At 42.4% G+C, this 21,814-nt stretch overlaps 1 protein-coding gene across 6 annotated transcripts in view; it reads right to left on the bottom strand.

The window, feature by feature from the left end:
* The window catches only part of LOC120960013 (mucin-5AC), a 171,781-nt gene that overhangs the window by 64,808 nt on the left and 85,159 nt on the right, over positions 1-21,814 (bottom strand). For all 6 annotated transcript variants that reach the window (XM_040383868.2, XM_040383873.2, XM_040383874.2 and 3 more), the window contains exons 4-5: positions 5,431-5,622; positions 1,564-1,743 (exon numbers count right to left, since the gene is read on the bottom strand). In XM_040383868.2, coding sequence (XP_040239802.2) covers positions 1,564-1,743; positions 5,431-5,622 — 372 coding nt within the window. The remainder of the gene's footprint in view (positions 1-1,563; positions 1,744-5,430; positions 5,623-21,814) is intronic.

Below are 21,814 nucleotides of genomic sequence, written 5' to 3'. Positions count from 1 at the left end.
GGGATGTTTCATCGCTCTAGCGCTCATGTGTTTACAATCTAGGCTGTAAGACTGTAGGAGCACGTTTTTACTATCATCTATCCGTGCCCTGTGACGACCCTTGTGTATGGTTATGATTTTTCATCAACTATACTGGCGGTATCATCACCTTGTTCCAGCGGAGTGTGTAGTCAACTCCAGGAAGCGTTGAGGGAGTGGACCAACCAGTGCAAAGCGTTAAAGTCGTCGGCTTTACTAGACGTATTTGTTTGTTTTTAATTTTTTTTTCGACTTTGTTGTTTTATTCCTCCGTCCAACATCATCACAGGCAGGAGACACTTTCCCAAAAGTGGGCAGTATGATGGGGAAAAATGGTAGACTTACAGCAGCAACAACAAACGCAAAGAACAGGATGTAAATGAGCGTTCCTGATTAGCTGCTAGTACATAAAAAGCAAAAAAAAAAAAAGCAACACATAATGCTCTTCAGGCTTTTGTTGTTTGTCGTGCGAGACACAAGGCAAACGGGAACAGGCCGGTAGAAATGCTTTTGTTTGCTCGCTGCATGGGGATAAGAGGCTTTTGGGTGGTGGTCTTTGTTCGTCGGGGTGCCTTCGGATGGAAGCCGGAGATTTTGCTATAGAGTATGTTGTGCAAGTAATTTGGAACACAAAATATTATGTCTTCTCAATCATCTGAAGCTACAGCGAGTGTGCAGCTGCAGTCGGGGGAGTTTTGATAACACCTCACCTGTTCGTTGTTCACTATGTTTGCTTTAATTTCAGTGGATGGAAGAGTGAAAACAGCAAGCGGAGAACGGACATCGAGACAGACGAGAGCAATCACAATGGAAATGAATGTTCCAATTAATTTTAATTAATCGCCATCCTCATTAACCATTGCGCCAATGATAGTTCCAGTGTGTCAATTAATTGTAAGCAATGAGCTGAAAAGGCTTGAAGGAATCGACATAAATTATCGCATAAACTTCGAATGATCAAACGGAGGTGTGTCATGGAAATTATCTAATCTATTTTAATGTTACACATTTGCGATTTTACGTCTGAATACCTTCAAAATACGCCCAATTTTCAAACACCAAGCAATGCAAAGCCGTTTTGGTAAATTTTAAAGCTACCCTTCTAGTGGCAGCGCACCGAGAATAGGTACCAACCAAGCCGGTGGCTAAAGTGGTTCAAACACTTGAAAGCATTTTTTGTTTGTTTTCAAGTGCTGTCAAAGCACAAACTCATTCATCCGTGCGTCTAAAGGACCTTGTTAGTTGTTTGAAGCAGAAAAAAAGCACCGTTTGCCTCTGTTTCCTTTTAAACGACTTCTTCCGCTTCCGAGAGAAACTTTTGATTCATTCCGTTGCACGCAGGAATGCTGTAATTTGAATGTAATCACGCTTTTTTGCAATGCACACAACCTCTGCTCTCTATTGCAAGCGCTTAATATGCATCTCGTGGAACTTCTCTGTCAAGCCTTTCTTCAGGCTGCACATAATCCTTTTCCAAAATGCAATGTAACACATACATATACAGTGAAAAATATGCAGCACAAAAAAACGTAACCATTTACTCACCTTGGTAGCAAATTGGAAATTATTCGTTCCGCTTCCTCGGGCGACGGTGGCGAGTAGGATTCATCCGTCGGCACCGGAAGCGAATGTTGCTGCTGAAGCTGCCCATGCTGTGATGATGGCTGCGGATGTGTTGGTGCAGTGGCCTCGTCTGTCGGTTGAAAATCAGGTACAAATTTGGCCCTGAAAGTATTTGTGTAAGTGGAAATAAGGAGGAGGTAAGTACAAATACGGAAAAATGCAATGAGATTTCTGTGATGGCTGTGTTGGTTGATTTATCGACCGCCATGGAGTGTGGGTTTTAGAAGGCGAATGATTGAAGTTGAGCTTCCGTTTTCGCTCCTGGAAACGAATGGTTTGTCTGCAGGATCGAGACGATCGTACAAGAGGTGGTCGTTGTGTTAGCAATTCGTTGCTTCACTGGTTGTATGTTGCAATGGGGTTGTTTCTCTGTGAAAGGGAAGCAAAAAGGGCAAGCAACCAAATCGAGAAAATTCAGCAAATCGATCAAGTGGAAACACAAATCTGATCACTCAAGTACCCGTATTTGAATGATGTTCGATTTTCCGTCTCCGAAAAATCGCTCCAAATAGCGCGCTCTGTTCAACATAAAACATTAAAGCCAGCTGCTGCTGGTGCGCCGATCCCGTTTCAGGGAGGATATTGAAGCAAAGCGCTGTGCCATCTCTTGAGCGCGGATAAAACGAGTATGCCATAAACAATCCATCTCCTGTCAAACATACATATGTCTGTGTTTGCGTACGCGTGGAACTAAATATTTGAATCCTCCCGAGGACGAGCTGACAGTTTATGTGACAATTTATTAAGCCTTCGGTTCGTTTATGGCTCACTTTATTTTTACTTGTCTTGTCGCACGTTGCTCTCGCTGCTGGTCGTAAAAAGTTCACCTCGCCTTGTGCCGGGAGTTCTCCAATGGAGCGAGGTAGAGGGGTTTGGCAGAGCGTGGAAAAAGCATAAGCAAATGTGGCAAATGCAAGTGACAATTCTTCCGAGGGATTTGCTTACTCCTTTAGAGAAAGAGAGAGAGAGAGAGAGAGCGTGCTTGAACACCCCAACATGGTATTGTGCTTTTGGATATGTCGTGTAGTGTGTTTATGTGTGTGCAATTCGGAAGGAAATAACAGAAACAAGTGACTTGTTTCGTTTTCTTTATTGAAAGCAGAAAGGGAGAACGAGTGAACCAAAAGCTACCACATTTCCTTTAACCTGCTTTGAAACGGTAGAATTCGACAAGGCCCTGACGACCGAAAGTGTGGTAGAAACGCAAACGCAACGTCCGGAAAATACGCCCCAAGGATTCGGAAAAATATCTTCAAAAATTGCGAAGAAAGTTTGCGAAAGCACATAAAACACGAAAATGGCGTCGAACAGCGCTTTTTCTCTGCTTGCCTCAAAAATCCAAGAATCCGAATCCTACGAAGCTTGTCTGTGTGTGCAGCCTTGCGGCTAAAACCTTCATTGCCTTGTTGTGCAAGATTCGTGAGTGCCATCGGTACAAGAAGGGGTTATGAAGAACATGGTTTTACGACTGCTGGATGGTTTTGGCTGCTTTGAGTCGCATTCAAGACTCAAGCACTGTAGGCAGGCTGCCGAAGCTGTCCATTGTTCTTGTACAGCTTTGTGTTTTTATTTCTTTATATTGTGCCATTTTACGATGCAACAAGCATCACCCACACACCTTCACCACCACAGGCACACTAAATTGCGCCCTCTGTCAAAATTTCTCGGACTGGAGCTGTTTTGTTTTGCACACGCATTCTTTCTACAATCATGTTGCGGGAGCGTTCGGGAGATGCTCTGTGAACGTTTGAAGCATCGTAAAATAAAATAAAACAGTATCATGTTGCCAGTGAAATGGAAAAAGCTTTTTGGGTCAGGCTGTTGAATCGACACTTTGAGTTTTAAGCAGTGGAAAAAATGAACAAATTAAAGGGAGATTGTGTCCTTGAATAATGTACTTGAGTGGGTGTTGCTTTTAAGTCGTGATGAGTTTGAGGATGTAATTAAACATTCAAAGCTTTGTCACTTGCTGATTAAATTAGTAATTTTATCCAACTATAATCAAGTATATGTCATCAGTAATTTTAACTATGATAGCAATTTGTTGTCGAAGCATAACAAAAAAGTGCCGTATTTTTGCGTGTATAGCCCTGATGCATTATTCAATAATTTTGTTTTAAAGTTTTTTTAATCCTAAACGGAGTTTTAATGACTTACGCTCTCGGGTTAAAAGGAAATCTAAAAGACTTCGTTTAGCAGACGGTAAACGACTGGAGCACTGTAAACATATGAAAAAAAGCATTTGGTGCCATCTTTTGGTCGGTCGGTGAAACTTTTCTCGCTGAGAAGGTGTGATGTCTTTCATACCTTCTCATGAAATGCCAACAGTATTGGAGCAAGCAAGAATTGAATCAAGATCGATGATATTGATAACCGTGTATCTTAACTGCACATCCATTTTTATTGAGTTTTGTTCTGAATGTTAGAAGGCTATTTCGGCTATGATCATATGAAGGTATGCGAAAGATACTCTTAGAAAAGGAATGCAATATAACGATGTATCGAAGCTTTAAATTTAAATTTTTCAGACATACATATAAGCTTAATCTGTGGCGTTTGGGAATTTTACAATGTTTATACAATTTTAATTTACATTACAGTTTATAGAATTGCTCACTGCTGTTTTCTAAAGCAATTATCAATTATGTCGTCCTTATCATCATAACCTGTATAAATTGCACTGTATTGGATTTCTAATGAATAGTTACTACCCGTCTATAACGATCCCCTTAATCCGATTTAGTCCGACACACCAAAAAACAACATTTAATTTGTTAAGCTGCACCACTTCATTTTGGTAATTTATATTTGAATAGCAGGGAATCGAAAGTACAGTTTAATTAAAATCACACCTCCATAACGGCACTTCATCAACATCAAGAGCGATGACATTTTTTTCAAACCAATTCAAACCAATGTGGGCGGAAAGAATGCGAAAACTTTTCACACTTTATTATAGAATACGAACTGAAGCTTTCAGCGGCGAACGAAGATTCCTCCCGCACGTACGTGTAGGTAAGCTTGCAACAAAAAAGGTCCGTCATGGTGGCACGTAAATCACGTTCCCCGTGTGCCAGAGGAGTGTGTTAAAGCTGTGCCGCCGGGTTCGTTAAACATTAGCCTCATTAGGGTGTGTCGGTAGCACAAGTGCACTTAAGGTGCGGAGCAAACGAATAAACGAGCCTGCCCTGTGCTCAGGACGAACCTGGATTTGCTTGGAAATTGTGCCTCGTTTCACGCGTGTATATGTGTGTTGCTGGTGTAATCTTTTCTGCTGCTGAAATCCTTACATCTTGCTCATTCAATCGTTAGAAAGAAGGAAAAAAAGACCAAAAGGGCTTGAGGCATATATATGAACAATAAAATAAAAGAAATGCAAATGCATTTCCTGAAAAGTAAAATTACACCACTACCAAAGCTCGGTGCGTACATACAGGTTGTCCAATAAAAAAAAAGAAAAAAGCTCTGCCTCTTTTTTCTTCGTGTGTTACAGGCATGCTAGTGAGCGGAAATAATTGCACTCCGGAAGTTCAGGAAGGCAAGCCTACTGCCGGACATAGCCGGACCCTTTTGAAATGCTTCAATGTGTGTGCTTCAATGCTATGGATGTATGTATGTGTTTGTGTGTATGTGTGTGTGTGTGTGTGTTTAAGCACGACGGTATCATCGGACGCTTCAGCGTCCACCAGCGCAATCAACATATTATACACACTAGTGATATTATACACGCTTTTTCGTTTCGCAAAAGGTGCTTTATGATATTAAAAATCAGATCGGACTCCAGCCTACCTTCTTCCGTTCATGCTCATGTAACCATCGTCCTCGGACTGGTGGCCCTGCGACGGGCTGTCCGGTTCCACGGCCGGATGGTGATGATGATGGTGATGATGGTTGAGGTGGTTTGTCCGGTCCGGTTCTTCCTCGAACTCCGACAGGACCTTATCGAGCAGTTCGAGCGATTTTTCCACATCATCGGTTGTGCTGGGAAAGAAAGAAAGAAGCACATTAAAAAAGAAGAGCTTTATTAGTCTCATTATCGATATTACTGGAGCAGGGGGGCGCAATCTGTTAATGACTGGGAGTGAATATATTGTGGTAATAAATTATAAAAAAGGCTGTGGTTATAATCGAGTTCTGCGTGGAAAAGTATTGGAAGTACTGATAAGGTTAATTAATTAAATTAATCTTTACAATGTTTAAATTTATTTCAAGTAGTGGCTCATGAATATAATTAATAATTCATAAAACATTTGAAAACTGCTGAAAAATCTTCGCTGATGAAAGCTCAATAAAATTGGTTTAATTTGGTACTAGGAAGTGATGCACCATCTCTTACCATATTTTGATTGATTGCGTTATGCATGACGTGTGCAGGGCTAGATTGACCCCCCACACGGACAGTGAGTGCTAGAAAATAATGTTAATTACTACCTACAGAAATCCGCTCGTTTTCCACGTTACTCTACTTGACCATTTCAACCAGCAAAACGGGTCGAGGACACAGAGGAAGCCACGGTACGGGCACTAGGCGCAGAATGAAGCGTGTCCGTATTTCTATGGCACTTGATCAAGCGGAACATGCGACGGAACACGACAGAAGTAGTAGCGGTAGTGCTAGTAGTAGTTGGGAAATGAAAGAGGATGTGAGATTTTTTTTGCTTCTTTCTCATCACCACGTTACGCCTTGATCGCATTCCGCTAATGATGGATCGTTATGCTTTTAACTGGGAAAACTGCTGCGGGCGTGCCACTCGTCAGGATGTTGTAATGTAATACAACTATCCTGCTGTGAGTGGATGGAAAGTGGGAAAATACGGCACACACAGAGAGAGAGAGAGAGAGAGAGAGAGAGAGAGAGAGAGGGGGGGGGGTGGCACAGGTTGAAAGGTTGATTAATGAACGTGTTTTAGCCGGAGCTTCCGTGAAGCATCCGGTAAAAGATGGGACGGCAATGGTGGTAAGGATTGACACGTTACGTTGGAAGAAACTTGGCACGTAATTTGAGGAATGTAAACTGCAAGCCATTGGCACTTTTCCAAATCTAGAAGTTTGCTCATTGCTCAAATCTAGAAGTCTCATTTGAAACAATAGAAATACTTGGAATGCGTTTTAGCTAAATGCGTAATTGTTGTTGCGTAATTGCAGCTAAATAATGCATCACAATTCGCTGGTTGCCTACTCTCTGACGGGAATATTTTATTCAGCACTAAGAGGTATGAGCATTAATTGTTGCACTTGACAAATGAGAGAAGAAAAAGAACAAGATAAACCATAAACATGGAATGCATTTTACGCGAACAACAATTGTTTGACGGTACAATGGCCCATTCCTCTCCGTTATTCCTCAACGTTATCCCATTCCGTTGTGTCGCGTTATTTTGTTGTTTGAGAAAGGTAAATTTTTAAACACCTTTACCCCAGTGAAGCTGCCGGTACGGATGGAGCGTTGCTTGGTGCGCCTAATGAACGGGCCGTCGGGCATACGCGTAGGCGGAAGTATAGGCAGCAGCACACGGGAGATTGCATAAATTATGATTCTAAAAGTAGGACACAACATGTGTGCGGGAATAGGCTTTTAAGGAAAATGCCAATCATGGGACGGGGGCGCATGTGCCCTCGAGCAGGATTATTGGAGCGGTGGAGACGAGGATTTCACGATATAGTCCTTAAAGAACGCATATTTTATTCAGGATCCTACACCCTACGATTCTTTGAATAAATTAAGGCTGATGTTGATAAGAACACAGGTATTAGCCAGAGAAAGTTTTGGTGAACGATTGATTTAGTTACCGCTAACATAATTTGCATTATGCGCTAAAATGATGTACAGTCTTTTACACTCTTACACTTATTATGTCCTGTGCCGTGAAGCAATAGACAACAGTTATATGTGTATTAAAATAAGACATTACTTAATTTTCACAACATGTATTCTTTAGGCTACTATTTCTGTACCAGAAAATTTCTATCAAATGCTCTTAGCTCAAATTAACATCCAACTCTCTTGACCAAACCCGGAGGTAAATTAATTCAGAGTGATGACACAGACATTTTTAGGGCAAACTCCACGCCGTTGAATGTGTAGCGTTCAATGTCAATTTGCTTATCGTAGATAAAATCTCATTTGTCTGAAACTAGACTGCAGCAGCACCTGACAAACGTTATTACTGGACGGAAGAGTGACCATATCCGGTCGGCACCATTTTCGGGAAATGTCGAAGAAGAAATTGCACGCCCCGAAACATCGCGCCCAAGAGACGGTATTTGACTGACGGACGGAAGGTTCTTCTGACAGACCATCAAAATTATTATCTGACCCAGAATCGGTCCGGTTGTAACTTTCACGGCTCTGGGCTAGAACACTACCTTGAGGCTGCACTTTCACGGCAAGTCAAATTGGATGGGAAGTTTTAAAAGGTGGTAACAAATTATAATGAAGGTAAATTGTATCCAGCAGGTAAAGGACGAGTAAGAAAGTGTTGTAAGGACGAGTAAGTGATGTAAAGAAAACTGTGAAATGTGTTTTGTGGAATTGTGTAAAAAAAAACGATCTCAAGCTAATCTTAAGCAAGCAGACCTACAAGAATAAATGTTTGATTTTGTGCTAAAACCTTTACCAAACATGAACAAGTTGGCTGTAATTTATATTCTGAGATCTTGCCTTGCAAAAGAAAAATGGGGCAATAATTGGGCCGTTTACAACGATTGCATCATCAAAGTGGACCGCCATTTCCAGGTAAGAGTCGTTACGATCGAATGATAATGGCCATAACCGTTTAGAGAGGAGCAACCAACTACTCCCATTCGCCTTCAGCTTTCGGCCGAAAAGATAGGAAATAAATAGCTCTTTACTCGTGAGCACTGTTCGTGATTATTTCTTGTGAAAACTTAGATTTAGATTTAGCCAAAAATAAATAAAAAAGGAAACTTGGAATTTCAGAGCTTATTGCGTATTACAAGTCTGTTTCATGTGTACAATTATTTTAGGAGAGATATTTCGTGCTGAACACGTGGTAGTAGTAAACCGTGCCATTTGTCAAATTTCAAGCTATACTAAGTTTATGAAAGTCCGTAAAGTTCTCACTGTTACTTTTATTAACTGCTTCTCACCGCATTGCTTAATCCCTTATAGCCACATCAATACGGAGTAGCTGCCTGCTTCAAAGTGTCCCCTTTATTTTGGGCACTCCATTAGCTTTGAGAGTAAAACGGTACTTTCAACCAACAAAACCCACTTATACCGTGGGATTAGACCACCCAAAGCCATCCGTGTGTAGTCTGGGGCCTTTGGTGGACCTTCCATCCTGACACCCTTTGTGTATGTGTCGGTAGATCGATTTTGCTGAAGGTTATTTTCGGAATTTGCACAATTGGTTTTACGTTTGAGTGAGTCGGGCTGCGTGCGCTGAGACGCGTTCGGAAGCTGCAAGAGTGTCGATGGCAAGCGGTGAACTGAAGCGGTAATGGCGGTTTGCCAGCTTGTAGCCATGCGTGTAAAAGTGCCATTTAATGTCGTGTTAAATGTGGTTTGCATGCAAAATGACCGTTTGTGTTGTTTTCGTAAGGGGACGTCCTGATACCCCGCTCGTGGCTGTGTTTCTCAGAATCAATGTTGCAGCAACGCTTCCTTATTTTATGTACGCTTGGGGAATGTGCAAGTGAGCTACAGTTTTTTGTTCTATTTCGGGATGTTTGTATCCCGTTCCTCGGTAACGATTTGGAAGGGAATAAACTTGTTATGAAGGTTGCGATGAATGTTGGAGGACGAAGGTTTCCGGAGAATCTTTATTGTACAATGACCCGCATAAATGCAAAGGATAATGTAGCTGCAGACGAGCCATTTTGACGACTGGGAAATTGCATTACGCAGTGTTGGAAGTGAAGTCAAGGAGCTGTTGTTTGAGCTATATGTTTATTAGAAATTGTAAAAAAGAAATAACGTTGGCAAAGCTTGGTTTTGTCAGGAACTGTAGATGATTATCTTTATTTAGAATTTTTTATAACCTGTTTACATGTGTGTCCACCTATTCACGTATTGATAAATACTAGAAGAGAGTATAGATGTTTTGATATTCATCAAATCCCGTAACTTTTCCATATGTTTGCATTCTTTTTATGATTTAGTAATTGTTGCATCTAACAGAACTGCATTTCTCACTCTTCCGCCTTAACCTTAACATCAACTCAACAACAGTTGCGATAGTGCCGCTTTTTTGCCGTCTCCAACTTAGTTCCATGACGTATGTGCGCATTTTCGTGATTTCTCATAATTGGATTAATTCTCCAGCACCTCACTTTCGTTTTCGTATAGTTCGTCATCGTCAGTAGCAAACGTACCGAGTATGAAACCAAAGTGTCATTCACGCAGGAAGCACCCACTGTTATTGACTATTCGCGTGTAGATATGTCTGTTCGATTCGTTAATTGGTCCAATTTAGAAACGATGTAGGCACAAACCAAATGCAACTCGATGAATGGTGGTCGATGGCGAAGGTTGTCAAAAAGGCGAACGGTAAGAGGGGTTCACTTTTGAGTTGAATGAATCGATGCTTTGAAGGACATCAAACGGTTTCGCAAAAGCTGCAGCCTTCTGGGAAGGTAAGCTACGGTAGTCGATTTATTGATAGTAGGACGCCTAAAGGTTGCACTTTACGTGATGCCCTGTGCTAGTGGTCATTTCGCAGGTGACTGAGATACTAATGTTATCACTTTTTTTTTTATTATATTTGAAAGAAAATCGTCCAATGATGAAACGATAAAGTCAGTTACACTGAAAAGGAAGCACGACGCTTCAAAGGGGAAATTTTAAAGTGACTTCTCTGTGGGGTTTCTCTTTTGCTGCTTATAAGAGGCGGCAACAAGAACATCGAAATCATTGCGGAAAATTAGAACCTTTTTTCTCGTTCTAGGACAAACTTTTCTCCGATGAATGGCGGGGGCTACGGAGCCATGCTCTTTTCCTATTTATTAAGCGTCAAACTAAAGCGCAACCTCGCAAACGGCGACTCCCTGGACGGCAATAGCCACTTTAAGTTGTCCCCTAAGCTGGTCTACGCTGAGCTAGACACACTATAGCGGTGCGGGTGGAGCAAAAATGGCATCATCCGCTGGTGTCGGTTCGCAAACCGGCACGATAGACCAACTTTCTGTTACCGGTTCTCCGGGGTTCTTCCATCGTTCGATTGCCCCTCGGCAATGATGGCTGTCGAAATTCAATTTAAATTTTGTTTACTCAGACGAACCGTGGCGCTACATGTGTAGCGCCGTGTCTCACCGTTCGGGTGGCACCGAAAAAGTTGGTTGCCTTGTGGGAAAAGTTTGAGCTTTTCAACACACTCGTCAGCAGGACAACAGACGGCGACGTTGAATGTTTGTATAGTAGCTAAGGTATTGTAGATGGAGCAGTCGAAAGTCATCTTGCGGTAGACAACTAGCGACCGAGCGCTGGAAGCGATTGTAAAATTAAAACAGTGTATCAAATGCCTGTACATAAAAAGTGACATTAGACAGGATACAGGAGAAATGTGTTGTGCTATTTGAATCCTTTTTTGCTGGATAGCTGTCAGGTTGGCGGTAGCTTTATTGGACCAACAAAGTTAAGGCTTTCATTGAAAATTCTCTTCTCAAGTTTATCAGCTTTCGTTTTACGTAGATCTGTACAGGAAATTGAAGACTTTTGAAATTGTTACTTGAGATAAGTGTTATGAATCATCCGTATCGTATTTTTTGCATTTTATCCTACTAAGCATGGAACTAAGCACTGGAAGAAGATGGTCGAACATGTAGACGATTTAGTGAGGGTATGAGCAGCAACATAAGTCGGGGGCATTCAGCAAAGGGGCAGAAATGCAGATAAAGTTGTTGTTTGTACAAATGTTGCAATAGTCAGCTAGTGTATAGACGACAGTACAAGCAAAACATGCCTCGTTACTCGGCGACGAGAATGATAAACTTCTGGGCAACTAACTGAGCACCGGCAAGGATCAGACTTCAAAATTGCCAACCAAATGATCGGAACAGAGTGTGGGTTCGTGACTAGCGCCGCAGTCGTTGATTGTGCTGTGTGCATTTGAAATTGGCGTAATTGGCATAATACCAGACAGTCTTGTGCCTGTGGAATGTAACAGTGGTATATACCTTTGGCCCTTACTGCCGTTGAAATCAATCATTTTGGTAAGCAAATGTATCATGCGGCACACAACTATCGTATGGAGCGCTACGGTCTGACTTGTTTGCAACATTTTTGATTCGTATCTGTTTTGCAGCGAGACTCGTAGAGCGTAGGAGATCGTTAAAAATGTTGTTATTTTCAATAAAGAATTAGCACGTCAAGTGGAAAGTATTCGTTTCATATTCTACTAAAGGCTTTTATTTAATTCTTCTGTGGCAGTTCATGAAAGATATGTAAAATTTATTTTATATTGTCTTTACTATATTGTTATTATAAGTTGTATTAAAACTTTATAAGTTCTAATCATTATGGAAATAAATTCACGATCACATAGGACATAATATTTTCGACCAGTCGATTTTCCTCGTTCACATACATACCCCGTGAATGCTCCTCTGTATCGTGTTCCTTCAACACAATAAGCTTTCATCTTAAAATAGCACCGTACAATAAAAGGACACACTGTTAATGTCAATCTATTGTAGGAAAAGCTCAGTACGCTTAATCTGTTTATTTTTCCAAGCAACTAAAGCCATCTGCTGTACCTTCCACCCAACCAGCTCTCAAGACAGTTAACCTTCACCTCTAGAGTATAGCGTAAAATGGTTTCCTGTTGAGTGGATGTATGATGTGTGCGTGTATGTATTGAGCACGAATGATTACTCGGGCAGGAAGGAAACATTAGGTTGAAAGATATTTTTAGCCTTCTCCCCTCCATTGAAAGGTGTCAGATACAAGTGTGCTAGACGGGCTTCTTCATATGACCGTCCTTCACATATGTCACACCACGTTAAGATCGTGTGTGAACAGTTGAATATTGTTGTAGCGCATTTTCTTAAAGTGTACATTTCGATGAAAACATTTATCAAACGAAGAGGAAAAATGCACAATTTTGGCTTCAGATAAATCGATTGGGGATACATTCAACTCTATTTCTATGGAATGATAAAAACGATACGATTTGCTGTTAGAAATTGATTGATAAACTGTGAATTCATTCCGAACGTTTGGTGTGCTGTTCGTTTTTATACGGCTTAGACAAGCTCATCAGAAGGTGCTGTTTTGTGCTGTGTCCTTCCATTAATCTGAGCCACAGCAGCGGCTTCAAATGCTGTTGTGTGTCCGTTTTTCTTACATACTTTCAATTTGGATTGAAACCACTCTATCTTTACCGGGGCATGATAAAGTCGGACCAACTGTGGCTCAAATCAATTCCTAGGCTCGCCTGTCTCGGCGAACAAGACGATAGAGTGCCAGTCGAAAAAATCAATAACCAATCACACCGTGCAGATAAGGCAGCAAAGTCGGCCTTGCTTCCGTTTTCCGCACGCGAAGCAGAGGAGTGACGGCGGGAGAGAGAAATGTCCTTTCATACAAACGTTGTGTTATTGCAGCAGCTCCGTTAATGTGTGTGAGCACGGCAAACGGCAAAACGCATTAAAATTCTGCTGCCGAAAAAATCGCCAACCCTGGCCCAACTACAAAGCTTCAGTCGTAAATCGAGTTCGCGAGAGAAAGAACCCCAAAAATGCCACAGAACAGTTCACACAAAAAAGCGAGCGATCGGCGAGAGGCTGAGAGGCATAACGCATGTGGTCACAGATTTTCCAACCTTTCGCTGCCTTCTCCGTGGACGCGCGCGCGTGACCCAACAACAATGATCGTCGTCTATCCGGAACACAAGAGACCCCTACCCCAAAACCGGCCAGGCAGCATCAAACCGGCGGGTGGTTTTGCGGGTTGGACGTAGGGGGGTTTTACGATGCCATAAATTTATTGGCGGAATTACATACGGCAGTACTTTCGCTTTTAACGACTTCCGGATTTTCTGGGATACCCGGGCTGGTTCGCTTTGGAGATCATCCGAAGCCCGCACAAAAAAACGAATGTCCTGCACAAACAAAAAAACTCCTCACGCAAGAGCAATCGATATCTTGGCAATGACCCGAAGAATGAAATAAAAGCGAAGGAAACGGTGTAAAGGGAAAGATCATTGAGGGGTTTCGCGAGCGGTGACCATAAGGGCGGGAGGCCAGGTGGGATGAACAAAAAGATTACAGTAAATTGCTGCAAACAGGAAGTGAGAGAGTACAAGTGCACGACGGTATTTCAGTGTTGGTCTGTGTATGTGTGTGTCCTTTGTGTTATTTGTGGTGCCGAGATTAGGAGAGATTCAACCGAATGACGATATTTACCGGGTATAAACACTCTGATGAATGGATACCTTTTACCCGCTGGCGAAAGAGAAATTCAAAACACGTACTGGAGTTTTTCATCCCAACAATTCTCAGCACGAGATAAAATAGTGGCTTATTTGAAGTAGGGAAAAAAGTACAACTACACACGAAGGATCAAAGCGTACCAATTTCTGTGGTGCAAACTTGAAAGGAAAAATAGAATCTTTTTATTCGGGCAGCACAGAAAAATGTTATGATGTTTGGTGCTCTCAGCACGAAAGTCGTGGTTATGTTTTGCCCACACTCGTTAGTTTGCATTCAAATCGATGGTTACGATGGTAGAAAATGGGATTTTGATGGTTTCATGCTATCGATTGGGAAAATCAAAGCAAATCCAATGAGCAAATAAACATAAATCACAATACAGCTACCAAAAACGTGAAAAAATGCTATTGAAAGACCAAAAAGATGCTTACATAAATTGACCTTAAATAAACCGACGGCGACACCACAAATGCTTGTCTGGATGGTAATTTGCATTGTTAAAGCTATTTTTATGACACTCATCCTCTTAAACTATCCTCTTCGAGCCGGCACAATAATATAACAAAAAGCTATGGCTTTGAAATCTTGTGCTCGAGGAGTCCGAGATTTACCCAGCAAACGCTCAGCCAACGCTCGGATGGGGGTCACATTTATTAGTGGTCAAACCCTCAAAGGCGTATGCGGTCAAGCAGGATCCACCATTCTTCGTAGGGTGTTGCCGTTTTGTGATCTACTCGTCTTCCCAAAAACTCCCACAAGAAAGACACTGAACTCTTGAGCCAAACAGCACACTTCTAACGGCAGAAAGTTTTCTAATTAATACAGTCCCATGCCTTGCCTTCAGCCAGACGAGAGAGAGGGAGAGAGATAAGATGGTCAGCAGCAAATTACCTGCAGTCCAGAAATCATCCTATGAAGTCATCAATAACGATCCCTCACACACACACAAAGCAGTGGGCTGGTCGCAGCCGTGTTGAAAACTTTTGTCTATAATAATTAATTTTCATTTTGTTCTTGGCATGTTCGAGACTTTTGTGTGAAGATGTGTGCAGCAGTGGTATGCTCTCTCTCTCTCTATTTCTCTCCCACTTCGTTTTTAAAAGACAAAAGCTCGGTGGTGTGAAACGGATTTATAATTCGATTCCAAGCGAGTCTCCAACTAAAAACGGTGCTGATGATAATTTGCATTTTATATGCAAAAACATTGCCCCCACGGGAGGTGGTGAGGGACAAGGTGAGGGGTAGCGTTGTGGAAGAAGGATTCATGCTCGTGAAAATTCAAACCTACCTATAGGAACCATTTAGTGGCTTTAAAAGATCCTGACTATTTTTTTAGTATGGATACAACCGTACCGTACTTCCTTAAAACCAGAGAAGTCTCTGAGAACAAGGCAAAGGGAAAACTCATCCCACGGATGGGAAGTTGTGTGGTTTACGGCATAAGCAGCCGTCTGACATGTTTAATGAATGTTTCGGCTGCTACCCAGATTATGGTCGGTTTCAAAGCACTCCCTGTCGCTGCTGGAGAGGATACGGGCCCGACCGACCGAGCGGATAGTAGAGGGATAGGCTCTAAAGCTGCGTCACCGTTCCGTTACTTCTAAACACAGGAGATGGAGATGGTTGCTGGTGGTGTTGCTGTTGCCGAAAACTAAACCGGAAAGAACATCATCGGTGGGTTTCTTCCGTCCAGCAGGTTGAGGGGACAGATACTTATGGGTTGCGGTTGCGGGAAGGATGGGCAAGCAACGTGGAAAACATCCAAACAAAAGCATAGTCGGGCAAGTAAATTATCCTTCGAGATGACAAAGTATTGAGCGCGGAAAACGGGAGAGTCTTTTGCACGCAAAACGTTTTACTATAAGCGTTTAGGGATTACGGGCAAATGGCGAATATTTAAGCTCTCCCACCTCCCCTACCTAGTGTGGCAGCTTAAGGGATGCAGTACATTCATCTACCATCTGCAGGATTCGCTACTACCATTTATTTCACTTTAATGCCGCCGCCCTTTTTGGATATGAATCTGAACCATTATTTTATCTTCATTAAAGGACGCACAACCACACATGCAATTGTTCTTCCATTCTGCACTCCAGACACACACACTACCCCAACTCATTACTAGTGACGACAGGTTCTGTGCGTTCCCGCAACCATTAACATTGACATTCGTTCACGGTGGCGCGGTAAAAGTATAAAAACGCTACAGAAAAACAGCCAAACGATTTCCCCACGCCATGCTTGACAAACAAATTGAACGTTAACTGGCGTTTTATTTCCATGCCACACCAGAAGTAGCCAATGCGTTCGCTCCCCTTTTTTTGGTTTTGTTGTACTCGCAACAGCAAATCCTTGTCGCTTTTTTTCTGCATGCCATAATGCATCATTCTGCATGCCGGAAATCGAGTTGGATAATTTACGATCCCCACCACGGTACGACGAGGGCAAAATAAATGTTAATGGGTGTAAAAAAGGGGGAAACCTTCTAACCGGGCGAGAAAGCCGGCTGATGCTGGGCTGCGGAAGACTTTAACAACAGTATCGATGCTCTTTCCTCCATCCGCGAATGTTTGGCATTGTTACTGCTTCCTGGTTCGTAACAGCAGCATTTGAACAGGGCTGCCCTTGTGTTTTGTATGACCCTTTTGTACCGTTTTGGTGGTTTAATTAAAACATAAATATTCATTCACCCAGGATTCACTTGCCGGGTGATGTTCGTGTACTTTTTGGCATGTACACTTGAACCTGTCCCCTGTTTTAGCGGCAAGGAAAATGGTTCATGTTGTACGGAAGGGTTCGGGAAAGTTGAAAATTCACAAACAGATCAGGTGGGGTTTAATTTTCGGCTCGAGTTTGGTTTGGTCAGTATGGCAATTTTCCTACCCACTGTTACTGCAGCGAAGGCTTTATTGTCTATGAGATGGCCAAAAAACACAGCCCGAATGGTTGGGATAATCTGTTTAAAAAACATAAAAATAGTATCACAAAAAGGGGTGCGATTGTGTTGGTGTTTATCCAGTGCGTTGCATATGTGCGGTTGGCGTGCGTACACGCGTGGAGATTTAACGCATCAATTAATTTGCAATAGTTTATAGAGCTGCAATCGAAACACACTCAATATTGTACGTGCGGCTGCAGAATTGTGTGCGAGCAATTGAATACTAATTGAGATAGAATGGATAAAACACAACAGAGAAAATATTATTTGAAAATGAACGAATGTTTGATTGAGGCAAGGTTAAAACAAAACATGAAGTTGGATCACTCATTTAAACATGATAATCTCATTAATAAAAAAACAAATAAGTCTCATTGGTGGATCGTAACGAAGAAAAAAGATTAATATATACTACCCCGAAAAAAGGCCTGCTCGGTGTAGCGTCACTGACAGGTCAAGAATTTTGATTGGCCTCACCGATCGGTCCCCATTTGTCTGAAGTTTTGCGTTCGATGGATGTTCAGTTCGTATTTCATGCCTTTCAAAAGCAAGGGGATTTATGAAGCCAGCAGCCCATCCAACGATTAGCAGACAATTTTCTACCGGTCACGGTTCGAAAACCATTATTTACCGGGCCACACCATTGGCAATCTCGAGGGCAAACGAGGTACAAACGCACTAAAAGTGCTCGAAAGTAATGGGGGCCACCACCGAACGGCTTGACTCCATTATTTACGCCAATTAGCGTGAGTTCGGTTGCGGAAATTCGCGACCATTTCCAACCATGGACCCTCCTGCCCTCACCACCTTAAGGGGGATTAAATTAATGGGTTTTTGAAATGGTTCACCGATGGTCTGTAAATTCAACCTCCCTGGTCACCGGATTGGCCGACACACCAACGATACAAACAATAAACTTGCCAGAGCAGGTGCCCGGTATGGTACCGGAATCAATTTTATTTCCGAATAAGAAAGTCAACCCTATCATCAGCTATTGGGGTTCGTTCGTTAGATGGACATAGCACCGTATCACGTGCTGCTGCGCTGCCTGGATGCATTCAAATGCAGTTGATGATGCGCTGACATAGGGAACTGCACATCGGTGTGTGGTGAACAGTTGATTGATGCTGACATTGTAAAGAAACTGGAGAGAGACCGCAGCAGGGGCGTTTGTCACAAGGTCAGGGTCTCACGTTGGATCGGAATCATTTTTTTTAAGCAGAGCACAGTTAAATAGTATTAAACCGTTAGCGGACAAAACCTATCCGAAATTAAAATATGCGTAACATTTTATACTATACTTGTGAAAAATTTCCTTATTTCTAATAATTGTCATGTACGTTTCGTTCATATTAAAAAAAAAATCTTTCCGGTTAAAAATATATTGAAATCGTTGCATATAGAAATATATATGACAAATACTAGAGAAAAATAGAAAAAAACTTTCTCAAACATGTAATTCTCAAAGTAACGCAAAGAACCTATTTTTCAGATCAAAGCTAACATTATTCTAACCAACCACCACAAAACAAACGCCCATCATGCATTGTGCAACCGAAGCGTTGTGAGGTTTCCTCGATCCTTCCCGCTGATAAAAGCGAAACAAACGCAAGGGCAATTTTGCAATTTGATAGCCACTTGAAGCCATTCATCGAAGCACATCATCTATGTCAAAGAGCAGTTGTTTGTCGTACGAAGAAAGCCAACCACTGGTGCACCGCCTCAGGGACTGTGGTGTATTATATTGAAATCACACGTCTCGCAAATTGGTGTTATATTACTGCTCGGTGCCGTTGTCAGTCCAGACACGGGACGGACGAGGAGAACGAGAAAGATTTAAATGAATCCTTTTGAGCCTTAACTAAGCGTGCTATCCATACGACTTACACAGCACTGGAACTGAAACGCAATATCACTTACGACCAACGTGCCCCCCGTTTTAAGCGGCGTTTCTCTAACGACTGCATTGATGCAAATGCCGCACCTTTAATCGAGTCTACGAACACAAACCAAGTTCCGATTGTTTGTGTGCTCCCGATGATATCATCGGGTTGAAATGTAAAGCAGCTGCCACCTTACCGTCACGCTTTGCCTCCCTGTTCTTGTATACACGCCCGTCCACTAACACTAGCCTGTCAATGAAGCTCTGATTTATTTCCAATCGAATGATTGTGCTTCGAGCGAGTAAATCAGTATTGCACCGCAATCGGCACACCCACCTACCCTCACGATCCGTGAGAGACACCTTCACCCTCCCCGCTCTGGCATTGGTTGATGAATATTAAAAATTTAAATTTCCATTACCAGGTCCAGCAGCAAACACCTTCGGGACGGGAGGTTCGCGGCCACAGGATGGTGCCCTCGGGTGTGACCGTAGACGAGCAGTGTGGGTGAGAAGAAAACCCCTTCACCGTGCAGCGCCGTCTGCTGGGCTGTGAATCTGGTTAACTCAAGTGCCGCTAGACATTGCCGTCAAGAGTGCATTCCTTCATCGATTCGAAGCGGGTAGCTGTAGCCGGGACGGCGTCGATGACAGCAGTTTGACAGGATGCAGAAACATTAATTAAGGGCTTTGAATTTGAATTTCTTTCACTGCCACTGTAGTCTGACACTACACTGGTGAAGGAGGAGAATGTTTACGATTGCAGGATGAAAATGATGAAGACGTTGAGCAATTATGCAGTGTTAAGGAAAACGCAAAGTTTCTCTTCGTGTGAACATTGAAGACGGGTTCTCAATCGTTGAGAGCCAAGCGCTAATTTAACTTTTAAGGTTTGAAGCTGTAAGAAGTCGACTATTCAAAAAGTGAGGTCCATCATGTCATGTCTATACAGGCAAAACGAACATGCAGAAAGCAAAATTAGACACATGTTTGCTTGAAAAAGGCCATTTCATATTTATCGATGGATCTTGGATCGATGGGCTGCTGTGTGATGTAGAGCTCGTGAAATGCATTTTTTAAGTCGTTCGCTGTAAGAGCACGGCATCGTTTTATCTTATATTATTGCATAATATTAACCTGGTTTGAAATACCTGTACTGCAAAATCAGTGTAATCAGCCATAGATTTCACTTACCTGGAACGGAAAATAGAATAAAAATATTATTATCGGAACTGAATGTAGAACTTCAATTTACAGTAAGGGATGTTTTTTTTACAATAAAGCAAACACCACACTTACTGCGCAATGTAATTTTTATTACAATTTTCCTACAGCAACTAAGAAACAAATTGTGCTATAGAACAAAACAACAAAAAAGCAACCGAGCAGCAACACATATTCATAAGCTTCCGAGAGTGCTCATAAATTGTCAGAGTTTCGCAATAAAACATAAGTGACTGCTCGTAAAGAAAATGAAACTCCAATACCCTGCGGCGAAATGGAAGGACTTTGGTGCGATAGTAGAGGGAAAAAACCACAACAAACATAGATGCTCCTTTATGGTATATCACCCAATTGATCTCGTACAGTAGGCCCTCATGATATTTATTTCACCCCAGAATGTCACTAATGTCGTATTTGACGTAAGCGCAATTCCCATCACAAAGAAGTATGTTGGAACTGTGCGTGTGTGTTTATAAAGAATGCTACTAAATTGCAATATCTTCGTTGCTCTACTGCTTTTCCTTTGCTGCTTAATCTTAACCGGAAGTTTTGTTGCGTTTTGCTTCCCACTATCATCGATTTATGTCCAGCGATAAACGGTTTAACGATTACGCGTCCTCTACCATTGCTACTGCGGCGAAGTGGACCCGAAAAAGCGCCACACGCAACCATACAAACTGATCCGTGGTAAAAATTAATTGTCCTCAGTTTTACGATGAATATTCACGAGCCGGGAGAGGCTTATCACATTTCATTCGGGAAACCATTCAAGTTGTATTAGCGCGCGGGAACGGGGCACCAAATGTAACCGAATAGAATCTTGCACCCTCCAGAACAAGTAAGTAAGCTATACCCGTCGACTTAATTTTCGATCAACTCAAGTGGTTTTGAATGAAAGCGTATCTTTCCTGTGATGAAAACGTTGGCTGTTATGCAACCCCATCCCGAGAAGTGAGTCTCATCCCGAGAAGCCGGGAGCGAAATCGAATCTGAAGTTTTTATCCGGCCGGAAACAAAACAACAGAAGAGGGTGAGACACATCCAACTTGCCTGCTGAAGCGTTGATAACAAACACAAACGCTTGCCTCGAGAGTTGAGTAAAATATTTCAATTATGTTGCTGTCGAAAAGTTTGCACGAGATGCCGCCAACTATAGCGGATACCGGATAGCTGTCACCTGTTCCCCCGTCGGTGGCTGCTGTGCTGCAAGCAACTCCCTCGAATGAAACGATTGCCGCGAGCCGGATGGTGCACGAATGATTTCTGATTATTTCTTTGTCTGAAGCCGTTGCTGCTCGCATCGCAAGAAAGTAAGCAAGAGCCCTCGGACTCCACTCGGACGAAAGTTCTTCACGAAATGGTCTTTTGTTCAAGGGCACTTGCAGCGAATTGGAATTATGATAAATGTACATCCCTCCCCAGGATGGGCGATGAGCCGGAAACGAAGATTCCCGCGTGCAAGGATCAAACAGGGCAAACTAACTGGCAGAGGGTGTTGTAGAGGTGAGGAGCAAACTGTGTACGGAAACTGCCCGCGGCTTGCCATTTCGGTTTGGAAGATTATGAGACAGCTCCTGAAACGTCAGTTCTTGGACAAAAAGCGACACGTTGGTGAAGTGTAATGCGGGAAAGGAAACGGAAAACACGAAAACAAAGCGGAATTGAGGAAAAATTATCACCGACGGCTGATTGACTTCGAGGGCTCTTTCGAGTGTGAAATGTTTGTGTCTTAGCAG

This window comes from Anopheles coluzzii, chromosome 3 (genome assembly GCF_943734685.1).
Source record: "Anopheles coluzzii chromosome 3, AcolN3, whole genome shotgun sequence".
NCBI lineage: Eukaryota > Metazoa > Arthropoda > Insecta > Diptera > Culicidae > Anopheles > Anopheles coluzzii.
Note: the sequence above shows the minus strand (reverse complement) of the source record. Positions and strands in the feature narration are given on the sequence as shown.